Source organism: Neomonachus schauinslandi, chromosome 4, assembly GCF_002201575.2.
Source record: "Neomonachus schauinslandi chromosome 4, ASM220157v2, whole genome shotgun sequence".
Taxonomy (NCBI): domain Eukaryota; kingdom Metazoa; phylum Chordata; class Mammalia; order Carnivora; family Phocidae; genus Neomonachus; species Neomonachus schauinslandi.
The window spans coordinates 99878152-99891435 of record NC_058406.1 but is presented as its reverse complement, the minus strand read 5'-3'; the positions used below and the strand labels follow the sequence as shown (position 1 = coordinate 99891435).

The 13284-nt window shown below is 42.0% G+C and overlaps 1 protein-coding gene across 1 annotated transcript in view; it reads left to right on the top strand.

Annotated features, from left to right (window-relative positions):
* The first annotated feature begins 4073 nt into the window (after positions 1-4073).
* Positions 4074-13284, top strand: part of NOTCH2 (notch receptor 2) — a 183094-nt gene continuing 173883 nt past the window's right edge. The window contains exon 1 of the mRNA XM_044914597.1: positions 4074-4308. Within this exon, the coding sequence (XP_044770532.1) occupies positions 4236-4308 (73 nt within the window). The 5' untranslated portion in view covers positions 4074-4235. The remainder of the gene's footprint in view (positions 4309-13284) is intronic.

The window sequence follows — 13284 nt, the reverse complement described above, 5'->3', positions numbered from 1 at the left end:
TTTGAGAACAAATAAGTGCCTAATTCTACATTTGTTTTGGAAGACAATTTTACCTGAGTTTTAATTAGTAAAGACATCTCTGTATATTTTTAGTTTTGACTAAAATGAAAACTAGTGCTAGCCCTTATTCATGTTCTTCTACTGCTAATGGTCTTTTGATTTTAATTGGGCCCCAGAGACTGAGGTTCTTTTGTTCATTTATTTCAGATGAAAGCTTGTGGGATCCCATTTTTCTTTGATTCAGTGAAGTTATGAAACTTTAAGAAATAGCAATAGCTAATTAGTTATGGGATCACCTGAATATTTTTCTGCTAATTTTTCATATAAAGATTTGCTTTGATTAGAGGCACTGTCCTGGGGAAGACCGTTCCTCAGTCCAGTTGAGTAATTGACTGCAGAGTACATTTGGGGCTGACATCTTCAGGCAGATTCTGGCATTTCATGTCCTTGGCTGCTACTCAAGTTTTGAGACACTACCACATGACCCCCTGGCTCCTGACAGGGATTAGGGAACTAGTCACCTAACTGCACACAGTAGAATTTCGGCTTAGCTTTGGGGAGAGCTCAACAGGAGAAAGTATATTTCAGTGCAATTCCATCCTGCTAATCAGTCAGGATCCTAAAGTAATCAACAGCTGTGGGGCTGCTCTACCTGAACGTAGCTCCCCTCCTTTCAGCTACATTGATCTCTTGCCAGTTTTATCTACTCTACCAAACCTCCTTTACCTTCTCTTGTATTTCCTATATCTGAGAATAGCCCATGATGCTCCAAGATACTGCAGTCATTGCTGATTCCTTGACCTACATTTCCTCTCTCATCTAAGCAATTTCTAGCCTTAGGAGCCAATGTCCATCTTTTCTGCATCCCTGCAGCTCCTGCCCAAGCTCCTATCTTGCCACTTTAGGGGACAGGCTCAGGTCTTTATTATTTGCCTGCCTCTATACTTGTTCCCTATGTCTGAAAAAGCCTTAGACCTCTAAACATGAGAAATCTCTTCTTTACCTGATTAATCTTTTGGTTCTTCAATTCTTAGTCCAGCTGTTGAGGTCTTCCCAGAAGCCTTCCCTGACCACTCCTAGGCTGGGACAGGACTCATAGTCCATCAGCTGTGAACCCACAACATTCTACCTGTCATACTGGATTTTCATGGTTGGTTACTGGTCTGTCTTTATTCCTCAGCTACTCACATAGGATTTGGCCCATGGTAATATTCACCAAAATGCTACGTGATGGGTCAGACTGACTTGCTCACCTCTCTCAGTCCTTGCCAACTTCAGTTTTTCCCTTGATTTTCAGCTCCTATTTTGTTTTGTTTTATATGCATAGCTTCCTTCAAAACATGTCTTTAAAAACACCCCTTTGGTCATAAATTTCTCCTACTTTAATTCATAACATCTAATCTTTATCCTCTTGTCCTTGTGGGAATGTATGCAGTCAGTTTAAAACTACAACAAATCCAGCAAAAGTTATATGTGAACATAATAATTGTTTTTCTTAAAACAGTCACCTTGGGAAACTGCACACCTATTTTAATTAGTCATAGCCCCAGTCATTTCTGGAGCCAATCTTTGGGGATGAGTACCTTCACATTTTTCTGAATATATTTTAATAGTGACAAATCTAGTCTTTGCAGGTGATATTTAAAATTTGTATAGAGCCAAGTTACCATGAACTATATTTAGTGAGTTAAGAGAATGCTCTAACCGGTAACTCTATGGGTCAACAACTAAAAAGTAATGTTATTATCTTTCTCTGAACATATTTGCACAAGGGAAATTCCAAAGCTATTTTGACTAATTATGTTATTTTTGAAAAGAGTTTCTAGCATCCCAAGGTGACTGCTTTCAATAATAGTACTTGCTTATTTATTGTAAAATGCTTATTCAAATCCAGTTTGGAACTTCATAAGCCTATGATCATACCGACTTGTACTTGTGTAGTGTTGTTTTATATTCTAGTTCAACATCTATTATGTGATAGACACTGGGAATCAATAAGGCCATGGTCTTTGCCCATTAGGACCTACTAATTAGTTGAGAAGACAGAAATACCAACAGTCCTGTGTAAAAAAGAGATATTTTAATAAGATAAGGAAGCAGGACAGTGGAAAGACTGTCTGTGATGGGGAGGAATTTTTTACAGCATCAGCAAAGCCTTCTCAGGACTGAAGGACTAATGATGATTAGAAAGTTCACTAAGAGAAGGAGGGAAGGGGATGACAAGAGTCCTTCCAAACTAAGGGAACAGAAGGTACAGAGACTGAAACAAGAAGATATGTTCGGGGGAATCTCAAGTCATTCAATACTGTTATTGTGTAAAGATCACAATGGGGGTGGAGAGGATGAGAGATGGGGCCCAATGAAGTAAAGGCCTTGTGTTTACTGCTTTTAAAAGTTCGGACTTTATCCTGTAAGAGGCAGGGAGAGGTTCTGTGGGTAGGATTTTCCTTCCCAGTAGGACTGTAAACTCTCACATCCAATTAGTCACATAGGTTTGCACGTCCCCTCCCCTGCCCAAGATTGTCTCAGATTCATCTCTTCCTTTCCATTCTGACATTTACCTCATTAGTTCAGGCCTTCATCTCCCCATGCCTGGAGTATTTCACAAACTCCTGACTGGTCCTTGGGTTCCAGTTCACCTTTTGCTCCTGACAATCAATTTTACACAGGATTATCAGAGCAACTTTCCTTTCCATCGAGTCTCACCTCGGTTCAAAAGCCTTCAGTGGTTTTCTATGATCTGAGAGATAACTACTCTCCCCCTTCTCTGCTTGTCCTTCAAGATCTTACCAATCTAGTCCCACCCCCCCTTCCCTCCTTGACTCCTGTCCCTGCAAACAGTGCCAGAACTCATCTACTTATTCCCTTATCTGTACCTTTGCTTTTATGGTGGCTGTCCCTTGGAATGTTACAACCACACAAAACTTTTTGCTTGTTCTGTTTTCGGCTGTTTTCTTTTACAAAGAGTAAGCCCACATGTACCCATGCTTGATCATATCCCCCACTCTCCTCCCTGGAAGTAACCACTATTCTGGTTATATTCTATTACTATATATTGTACGGTATGCATCCATAAATAATACATAGTATTGTTTTGAAAAATTTAAACATACGTAAATGATACACTTTATATTTCCTTTTGCCCTGAGCTTTTCACTGTCATTTTATTCTTGAGTTATCCCTATTGAATATATGAATGTAGTCTCTTTAATTGCTGTATTTCATTTTATAAATATACCATCCATTATTCATGGGTGGGATTTAGGTTGTTTCCAATTGTTGGATTTTACAGGGATTCGCGGTGTCATATATGTCAGTTGTTGGCTTTTACAATGTTACAATGAATATCTTTAGCAAAACCTTCCCTGAATCCTGCAGGATTCTCCTCAAAAGTAGCTTGTGCATCCTGCGTCTTTAGTATCATCCCATGTGCTGAGCACACTGATACGCAAAGGCAGTTAAAGAAATATCTGCTAAACGAATGAATGAATGAATGAATGGTGTAGCACAGCCCAGCTGATGGCCATGTTCCTTTTCAGTGGGCTTTGGTGCCTGAGCCCCCATTTCCTTCTTTGACAGCGCTGGTCCTTCTCTACCGCATTCCTCCAGCTGGCCCCGGAGTGTGTCTAAGTGTGGGTGTGTGGGGGTGATACCTATCTCACTGGAAGAGGTCTGTCTCTCCCGGCAAGTTCACGATCTCGGCAACCCTAGCGTCTGAAGTTCAGGGTCCTATCACCCAGCTCCTTCAGCAGAGGCCCAGCCCAGCGAGGCAGTCCGGCGGCGACCGAGTTAAGGCGCGTCGAGACCCGACGCGGGTTGGAGAAGGCTGGAGGGGCAGTCGGAGGACTCGTAGTAGATCCCTCCGCGCGCAGCTCGGGCCGGCGCTTCTTCCTGCGGGAAACCCCTGGGTGCCGAAGGCGGCGGGGCCGGGCCGCGGCGACAGGGGGGCGGGGTTTGCGGTGGGAGGAGGCGGCCGAGGCGGAAGGACACACGAGGCTGCTTCGCTGCACAGCCGAGAAAGTTTCAGCCAAACTTCGGGCGGCGGCTGAGGCGGCGGCCCGGGAGCGGCAGACTTGGGGTGCGGGGAGTGGGGGCATTTACGCCTGAGCTTCGGGGCACAACGCGAGGCCGTGAGCCGCAGAAGCAGGAGGAGAGGAGAGAGTGGGGGACCCTCTGTGGGGACCCCCTCCTCATGTGGATCTGCGCAGGCGGCGGCGGCGGAGAAGACCGAGAAGATGCCCGCCCTGCGCCCCGCTCCGCTGTGGACGCTGCTGGCGCTCTGGCTGTGCTGCACGGCCCCCGCGCGTGGTGAGTATCCGGTCGAGGGGTGCTGTCCCCTGCGCCGGGGCCCGCGCACTGCCGCCCCGGCCCGGCCGGCCACCTGGGGCGATCATTCTCCCCCCCACCCCCTCCGTCCTCCCCTCTGCGAGAAGGCCGGGCTCCGAGTGAGGCCCCTCGGTTCCCCAAAGTTTGGTCACCGTCAGGGCCTCCCACCCCGCCCCCGCACTCCCCGCCGCCTCTTACGCCCCTCGGCGGGTGGCCCCACACACGCCTCCTCGGCTGAAGGGGGCCGGGCCGCGAGCCTCAGAAACTCGCTTTCCCAGGCACTTGAGTTCGGGGAGTTGGGCTGTTTTGCCCTTTGGTTCCGCGTTTCCTGGGGTCGAGCGAGAGCCGAGTGCCGGCTGCCCGAGACGAACCCTCGCCGGCCGGGGACCGCAGATGGGCCGAGCAAAGGAATGCCAGATTCTGGCGTGGAGGGAGCGGGGGCAGGGCCTCCGAGCCGCTCAACGGCTTATACCTCCACTGCCAGACTTAGCTTTGCCAAAGGGAGGCACACAGTCCGGGTGGGTGGGTTTGGTTTGGATGGGGACAGGGTTTCGTGGTGCGCCTGAGTCCTGACACTCCGAATCCCTGGCCCCGATGAATCCGGTGTGTTTTGCTCGAGTCTTTGAAAGGTGGAGGCAGGAGTAGTAGGGAAACTGGTGTGGCTGCAAGCTGAGCCACATGATTTAAAAATCTCAACTGCTGTTATTCTTTCCGAGGCGCTGAGCTCGGGCGCTGTTTCAGAGTCTGTGTCCAGCCCCAGGAATGTGGTGTGACGATCACCAACTCCTCCAACCTGGCAGCGGCATTTGCTGCGCTTTTGGCAAGGTTGGGGGTGGGGCAGGGGCGGGTGAGGAAAAGTGGATACGTTAATTCAAAGTGCTTCCTTGGAAAGCCTCTTTATGGTTGGATATTAGCCACAGTCTTTCCGAACACGGTTGGACCAAGGAAGGGGAAATCGAATCACGTCTTATCCATCCCACCCACAGTCTTAGATTCCGAATTTCTTCAGACTGTTTAGTAGAAAAGAGCTTGGGTTTTGGAGCCCTCTGTAATCCTGGGTTCAAATCCAGCTCTGCTGTACTCACCAATCAAATGGGAATGAAATTACCCAGCTAATAGGATTAATTAAGAGAATGTATATTAAACCCATGGCAGTCAAAAGGTATTCAGAAAGTCGTTTCAGGGCAGGGCTGTGTTTTATTTTTTATGAACTCTGCTTGTGCATGTTTGTTAAACTGATAGGGATTTCTTTTCCTAGCCTAATCTGAGGGAAGATTTTACCTTTACCAAAAAAACTAGTACATGAGCTATGTCTTTTTGCAAAGAAAAGGTTAAGAAGATGATGAGCTTCAGAAAAATCTGCTCTTTGTTCATTGTTAACAGATAGTTGGCATGCCAAGAGAACAAGTTTTTTTTTTTTTTTTTTGTAAATCTTTTTATCACAGTGCTGAGTTGTTCAGCACCAACCAGATCCTTCTTGGAAAGCTCAAATTCCATACACCTCTATGACCCTAAGAATTTCAGAAGTGGACCAGGAGACTGTGAGGATGAACCAGAAATCATTGTTTCAGAAGCATTTAACGAAACACCATGGCATTTTTGCCTTTCCTTTTTCTTTTGAGTGAAAGCTTGACTGTAAGTGTAGATTTATGATAAAAAGGATTATAAACAATGGGCTAGTCTGAGGATTACAATCCTTGGTTTCTACCATTAACTTGCTTTAGTAAATAACTTAATCTTCATGATAGGTATTCTCCTCACCTATGAAAAAAACTAAAGAAATAATCTCCTTTAGAGAGTTGGAGGGAATAATAAATAGGATTGCAAAGTGATTTGCAAAATTAAGTGTTAAATAGTAAGCTATTTAGTAACATTGTTAGTAACACTGACAATTTCAATGTCAGAAGTTGGATTACTTTGACACATAGGGCTTCTCTCATTCTAGGACCTCAGTACATAGAATGATATCCTCTTTTATACTAATGTACTGATGAGGTATTGCTATTACCAGCTAGCTTTTAGGTGGACAAGTTGAGTGTTAGTCAGTTACTTCAAAGGACTAGATATGGTTATTTTGATTTTTAGACAGGTGTTCTTCAGATGCTAAACTACTGCAATAAAAGAGATTTAAAAACCTATTTTTGGGTATAAATCTTAAATCTTTTCAGAGTCTAGCAGTGAAGGCTTCTTGAATCTTCTTAATCTGTTCCTGTGTTTTTGTCAAGGTACACACACTTGCAAATTTTTGAGTGTTCCTGTATTTGGGATTGTGGCCAGTTGTTAATTTAAAGGTCACTGAGTTCCTAAGGCAAGAAGCAGTCAGTCCATCTGTCTGATTGTCTAAACAGCTATCCAAGACCACCTCTTGTTCCTTGTTTTCTTTTGCTTTGTAATGGGAAGTGATTCCCTGGTTTTGAAGCCTGCTAGATAATTTCTCAGCTGAATTCTTCTCTTGCTTTAAAAAAAAATCACAAAGACAATTCTTTTTTTCTTTCAGATGAAGATGAAGTTTATCCTAAAACTATTTTCCTTTTCTCTTTCTTTATTCTTGTTCTTTCTATATAATTATTCTTTTGCAGGGGTGGAGGGAGGAGGAAGGAGTGTGATTATCTCTTGTCTCTCTCTTCTTTTTCCTGATTTTTTTTTAAAAAGATTTTATTTATTTATTTGACAGAGAGAGACACAGCGAGAGAGGGAACACAAGCAGGGGGAGTGGGAGAGGGAGAAGCAAGCTTCCTGCCGAGCAGGGAGCCTGATGTGGGGCTCCATCCCAGGACCCTGGGATCATGACCTGAGCCGAAGGCAGACGCTTAACGACGGAGCCACCCAGGTGCCCCTTTTTCCTGATGTTTTGATTTTTAAAAATATTTACCCACATCTCCTTCGCATCCTTCTGCCTTATTCCCACTCTACTGTCTCTTCCACAGGCTTCCTGTGGTATAGAGGAGTAACTTTTGGTTTACCTGAATTGTATTTGCTGACTTCAGGACCTTTAGAAAATGTTTAAATTCAGTGGGATATGCTTGGATGCTTCAGAGCAGCCTTACAATACATTTTAAAAATATCACACCCGCAGAAATTCTATTTTGCCCACAAAATTTGCATTGATCTAGTTCCCACTCTGATGCCATTCCTAGTGCTTCCTCTCCTTACCCCGTCCCCTGTAATAGAATGAAGCTTCATGTCCTGGCTACATCAAAATCAGCTGATAATCAAAAATCGGACTCAACACCCAGGGATTCTGATACAGTAGGTCTGAGAATCTGTATTTTTCAAGGTTTATAGTAACCTGTTGGAACCCACTGATAGTTCATTATTCTGCCTTGAAGTGTGTATAGTGTGTAAATGCAGTAGTTTAGCATCTGAAGAACATCTGAAGAACATATTTCCTTCTTAATTTTAATAATTTCCAGAATTAATCTAACCTTAGTCAGCTATTCCAGTGTTTAGCCCTCTGATTATCAGATTTTTAAAATTGCTAACATAAAAGCTGTTGAGTATAATGCCATTTCTTCTTGTTCATCTGGACACAATAGGTTCCCATTTTCTCTTTAGAAGGGCTTCATATATTCGAATGATATAATTCCTCTCCCTGATCCTTTTCTTCTCTGTTGTCTTTTTTTCCTTAAGCTTCATTCATATATATAATTTTGGACTCCCTTTATTCGTCCTTAGTAGCTTTAGAGTAAAAAATCCTAAGCCATTATTTGAATGAAAATATAATAAGAGATTTTACATTATCCTTATATTGTGTTTCTACTTGTTATTTAAGTGCTTTCTTTCTTGACATCTTTATCTGGATGCCACAACTTGAACCTTTCATTTTCCTCCTACTTTTTCCTGATTCTCCTTCTCCTCTCTTCTTCCCCTTCTTTGCAAATGACTTGAAACCAAAAGGTTTTATTTTCTTCTATTCTGTTCTTTTTATTGGTCTACCATATGTATAATATTTTGGAAAGATCACTGGACTAGGAGCCAGAAGACCAGCATTCTCCTCCAGGTCTGTATTTAATTAGTATTGTAATCTTGTGGGAGGGATTTTGGTCCTCCATTTGCTCGGGTATGTTGTCCATAGTCACTGAGCCAATTAGAATCAAAACTAGAATTTCTCTCGTTTGGTCCTTAGTCCAGTGCCTCCTCCACTCTCCACACCACTTCTATCTTTTGTACAAATGAGCTCATGTACCCGAAAACACTTAGAACATCCTCAAGTGCTTATTATTCATGTATACTTCTTGAGGAAGAGAATTGTTTTTTCATTTATGCGTTTTTTTTTTTTTTTTTCCTAATACCCTTACCCTGTACCTGGCACAGTGCCTTGGCATCTAATAGACACTCAATAAATATTTGTTCAATTGAACAATTACTTTTATTATTTTCTTATTCTAGACTACTGTGGTAATCCAAGACCGTTTTTGTTTTTTGTTTTTTGATAGTATTTGCAAGAGTCATTGCTTACCTTACATTTGGGGAAAAACCAAATTTTTCCCTTCCCCAGATGTTTTATTTAAACTTGCCATTTTGAATTTTAGTGTGTGTGTGGTTCTCTCTCTTTTTTATTTTTTTTCTGATCACTTCTGCAAATCATAAAGGTCACTTTGACTTTGGAATTTAACCTCAAAGGCCCTGGCCACCCCCTGCCTCTCACTTGAGCTGTTTCTACTGTTTCCTGTATTACTATATTACTAGACCAGCAATTTCTGTTATTTTGTTCAGAGTTGCCACACTCCATTGTAATTTGGTCATTTGGGGGATTATTGGAATGTTTTTTTTTCAAATTAGAATTAACTAAGTTTATGTTTGTTTTGATGAGTTTTTTGAGTTTTTTTCATTATGAGCTGGATATTGCAAACTAGTGTTAGACTAAGAGGATATATACATTTAGTAAAGTTTTTTTTCCTACCAGGAGAGTTCCCTAAAAACCACTATCACAAACAACTCTAAAGATGAGATGTGATAAATAAAACTTTGAGAGAACCATATAGTGCCTGAGCTATCTCTACAACAAGATTTTCTCCTTGAGGGTAGGCACTGTGTCACACACACCCCTTCTCTGGTCCATGAAACTTGTTTGGCATATGCCCAACATGCAGAGTCATCCAAGCAGCAGGTCGGCTTTGTCACAGCACCTGTGACTCCTGCTCTGTCCTCCCCACCTTTGAGACATTCTGGAGGAGAGGCTGATGGTGAGTCAGGGGTGTGTCTTTATGCTCCTTTCTCCTTTGAAGAGAAAAGATCAGTTGAAAGCTGACCCCACCTACAGACTTTTATACTATTTTTATTATTTAATGGGTAGCTGAAATTTTCCTCTTTGTTGACTTATGTGTTGGCAGAAACTTTAAAATTCATCTAGTCCTTCTATCCTTTCCATGCTGGGTCTGCTCCTCTTACAACATCCTGGTCAAGAGATAGCCTACCTTCTTTGTGCTTCAACAACTCTTGTGGTAGTAGCTTCCTGCCTTTGGAGCCAGCTTAGTTCATCTCTGGACAACTCTGATTTTTAGAAAGATTTTCTTATATTTAGTTGTAATCTGTCTCCGTATGACTTGTGCCCCTTGGCATTTTCTCAAGAATTTGTCTTATAGAGTCCTGAGCCCTGCGTGAGTAACAAAGACCCAAAGGGGTACTCTTTACTGAATTGATACCTACTCCTCCATAAAAGGAGTTAGTGAGGAGCACAAAGATGATTCTGTCTGGGGTGTTTTCCTGGAGATTCTGATTCAGTGGGTCTGAAATAGTATTTGGGAATTTGTATATTTAAGAAATAGCCAGTTAATTTATATATTAGGGAAGTTTGGAATCACTGCAGAGTGAATCTGGGGAAGCAAAGGATTTTTTGGTTTAGTTTTTGTTTGTTTGTTTGTTCTTTGATAGTACTAGAGATAGGTTGCTTTGCCTGGGTCTTGTGGTCATTTTTTACCCTTGAAAGTGCTTGCTTCTTGCTAAATGCCTAGCTTGCTGGTGAAGTTGCTCTGGTATCCCCATAAGGCTAGTCAAGTTGTTTGTTTTGTCTTAAAAAAATAGTCTGCAAACTATTCAGAGTCTTAGGGCTGCTGTGTATGTGTTGTATATGTTGTATATGGTGGAAGCCTCCTTATCCCTTCATCAGAATGTTACCTGAGATGCCAGAATACATAGGTGTTCCATGGTTTTTTTGGTGTCCACTGAGGAATTCCGTCCTAGTCCTTGCGATGACACTGCCTTTGAGGATGTCTGCTTTGTTCACCCGTGAACACATATCTGGTGTCAGGGATTTCCCTCAGATGTGTTAGTGCAAAAAGATATCAAGATCACTCATTTCAGGCAGTCCTGCCTTAGGGCTGTCTGGGCTGCTGCAGCAAACGGAATAAGGAAGGGAGAATAAAGAAGGAATCAAGGGTCTCTTGAGCAGAACAGAGCATTCTGCAAGAAGGGGCCCAGGAGTGCTCCTCTAACAAAGACACTTAATGTTGCTGTCCTCGATAGGAACTAGAAAGTGGCTTCAGATCTGAAAGGATAGGCTCATGGCCTCTGGATGGGACAAACTGCAGTGTTCATTTGTAGTAGTACAAGGTTTGTTGCAGATCTGTGCTTTCTGTCTTCCTTTCCTTTTTGAGGCAAATACCAGTTGTGTGGCAGAAAATACATTGTGACCTTAAAAAGAAGAGTAAAGCCAAGAAGAAGGGATGATAAAAGCTAGAGCTTGGAGGGAGAAAAGTGAGGTAATTATTGTATTAATTTATTTATATGTATAAATATGTAAGCTTCTACATATAACTCTGGTGGGAGCCCTAGCTATTGGCTCTAAGATTTATTATCTTTGTAGCTCTGCTGTCCCAGTGGTGTGTTAGGGAGGATTGTGGTGTGTTGTTATCCTTAATTTGTGTGTTGCATCATGTGGTAGGGAGTATAGGGTATTCTGCTTTTGTAGATGTGTGGGAATCATTGACCAAGCAGAAGATAGGGCCCTGCCCCCAAGGAGCTGACATCATCGTGGAGATAAGGCAGATGAGCACACAATTAGGAATATGAAATACAAGTCATTAAGTCACTTATCTACAGTCTCAGAAAGCTGTTTCCTGCAGTCAGGGTGACTAAGAGCTGTAGGGTCGAGGGGAGTAAGCTGCAGGTCTACTACAGAATAGTGACTCCCAGAGTACTCCTGCTAGGCTTGTCTGCTATTCTCCCCTCTCTCTTTTGTAATTTAGAAGTATCAGAACTTAACTTGGGGAAAAGATAAAGACCACTTTGTCTGGTGGGGGTCTAAATGTAAATTTGGCATATCTTGTGGTATCTGTTATGTCTATCAGTGGGTTTGTGGCAAGAGAGAGGGCTGTGTTCTTAGTCCTGGATGCGGGGCCTGATCTAGGACATGTTAAGGTGGAGACATCTTCTTTGGAAGATCTAGTTCTCGGTGACAGTAGCTGAAGGAACTTCTTGTCATGGACAGGCAATGACTGAGGTACAGTATGGACACACCCAGAGTTGCTGCCTGGTGGCACTGATTAATCATGCTCACATCTCCCTCACCCACTGAGCTTGTCTTGGCAAAACCCTGTTCTACCAGCTCCTCAGAGTTTGTGTTTTACTAGATATTATTGAACAAAGTCTTGGGGGTCATTTTACTGTCCTTTGCCACTCTTGAACTGAGGGCCAGTTACCTTGGTCCAGCTCTGGTGCCCTTGGACTTTGGCCATTCAGTGAGGGGCCTTGGTCTTTCTTCCCCTTGGACTGAAGCACCTTCCCCAGAGGCCTGCCTGAGGCAGTTTCTAGTCTTCAAGTCAGTTCCTTTCAGAATATTGGCACCTGGGCAGTGACTCTGGTTCTTTGAATACATCAGCCAAACATCATGCCAAGATGGACTCATCGCTTCACAAAGACAGGTTGGATCTGTGGGTGTTGCAGAACCTGTTTCTGGGTTAAGAGTAGCTCCCCCACCCTTATATATATTTAATCATATGAAGAAAGCATGTGTGTATTTTATGAAGGAAAACATGATGATAATATTTTGATTGGAGTCGGATATCGTCTCCTTAATAATATGTTGTCTTTTAACAAATAGCATCACTTTAAAATACAATTTTGCTTGCTGAATAAAGTGCTGTACAAGAAGCTGTGGTTACATTCTAAAGTAGACTACCTTGTTCAGAGGCAGGTGCATTTTAAAATTGTTGTTGTTTCTTTTTCATCTCTTTTTCCTCTCATCTGTCTTGTGAGGAGATTCTGGAAAGTTTTTAAGCCTTGAAGATTAAATAGTGTATTTTAACTAGACCCTAAGAGGGACAGGTTGTTATGCTGGCATATTTATCCAACATTCAAATAAGAATAATTGAATAGTGTTTACTCACTAATATCTTCTGTTGAGTTTCTGAATATGAAACTAGACAGTGTTAATGTGTTAACTTCTCTAAATGGTTATTGTAGTAAGCTGCAAGAAACTGTTGTTTAATTCTCTGCTTTCACATGCTTTTTTGTCTGTCCAGAAAGGTTGAGACTCATTGAAGTTTGATGATGTGTATATTTTGATTATGATTTTTATTGTTTTTCTTTACTGTGAACATGCCTTTATTTATTTGCTAGATCTTTTTTAATTGGAAATGTTAAGGACATTTACTTTATTACAACATTTAAAGCACTTTCTAATCTTTATGAGGATTATTAGTGGAAAGACGTATCTTATGAATCATTCAAGTCCTTGGTCCTGTGTTACTATTTAAAGTAAGTGACAATATTTCATGACTCCTGTGACATATACTTCCTAAGAGATATAAGGAAAATGGTTGTAACTAAAAACAAACATTGTAATATTTTAAGGTAGGTTTACATAGTAATAATTATTCCTCATGTTTATACATAATTACTTATATTTATAGTTTTTTGATTTTCTCTGGCACCTTTACAAGATATTTTTGGAGGGGGAGTTTACTTAAAAAGTAATTATATTTTAAAAGTAGTTAAGAACATTGAAAAATCTAGAAA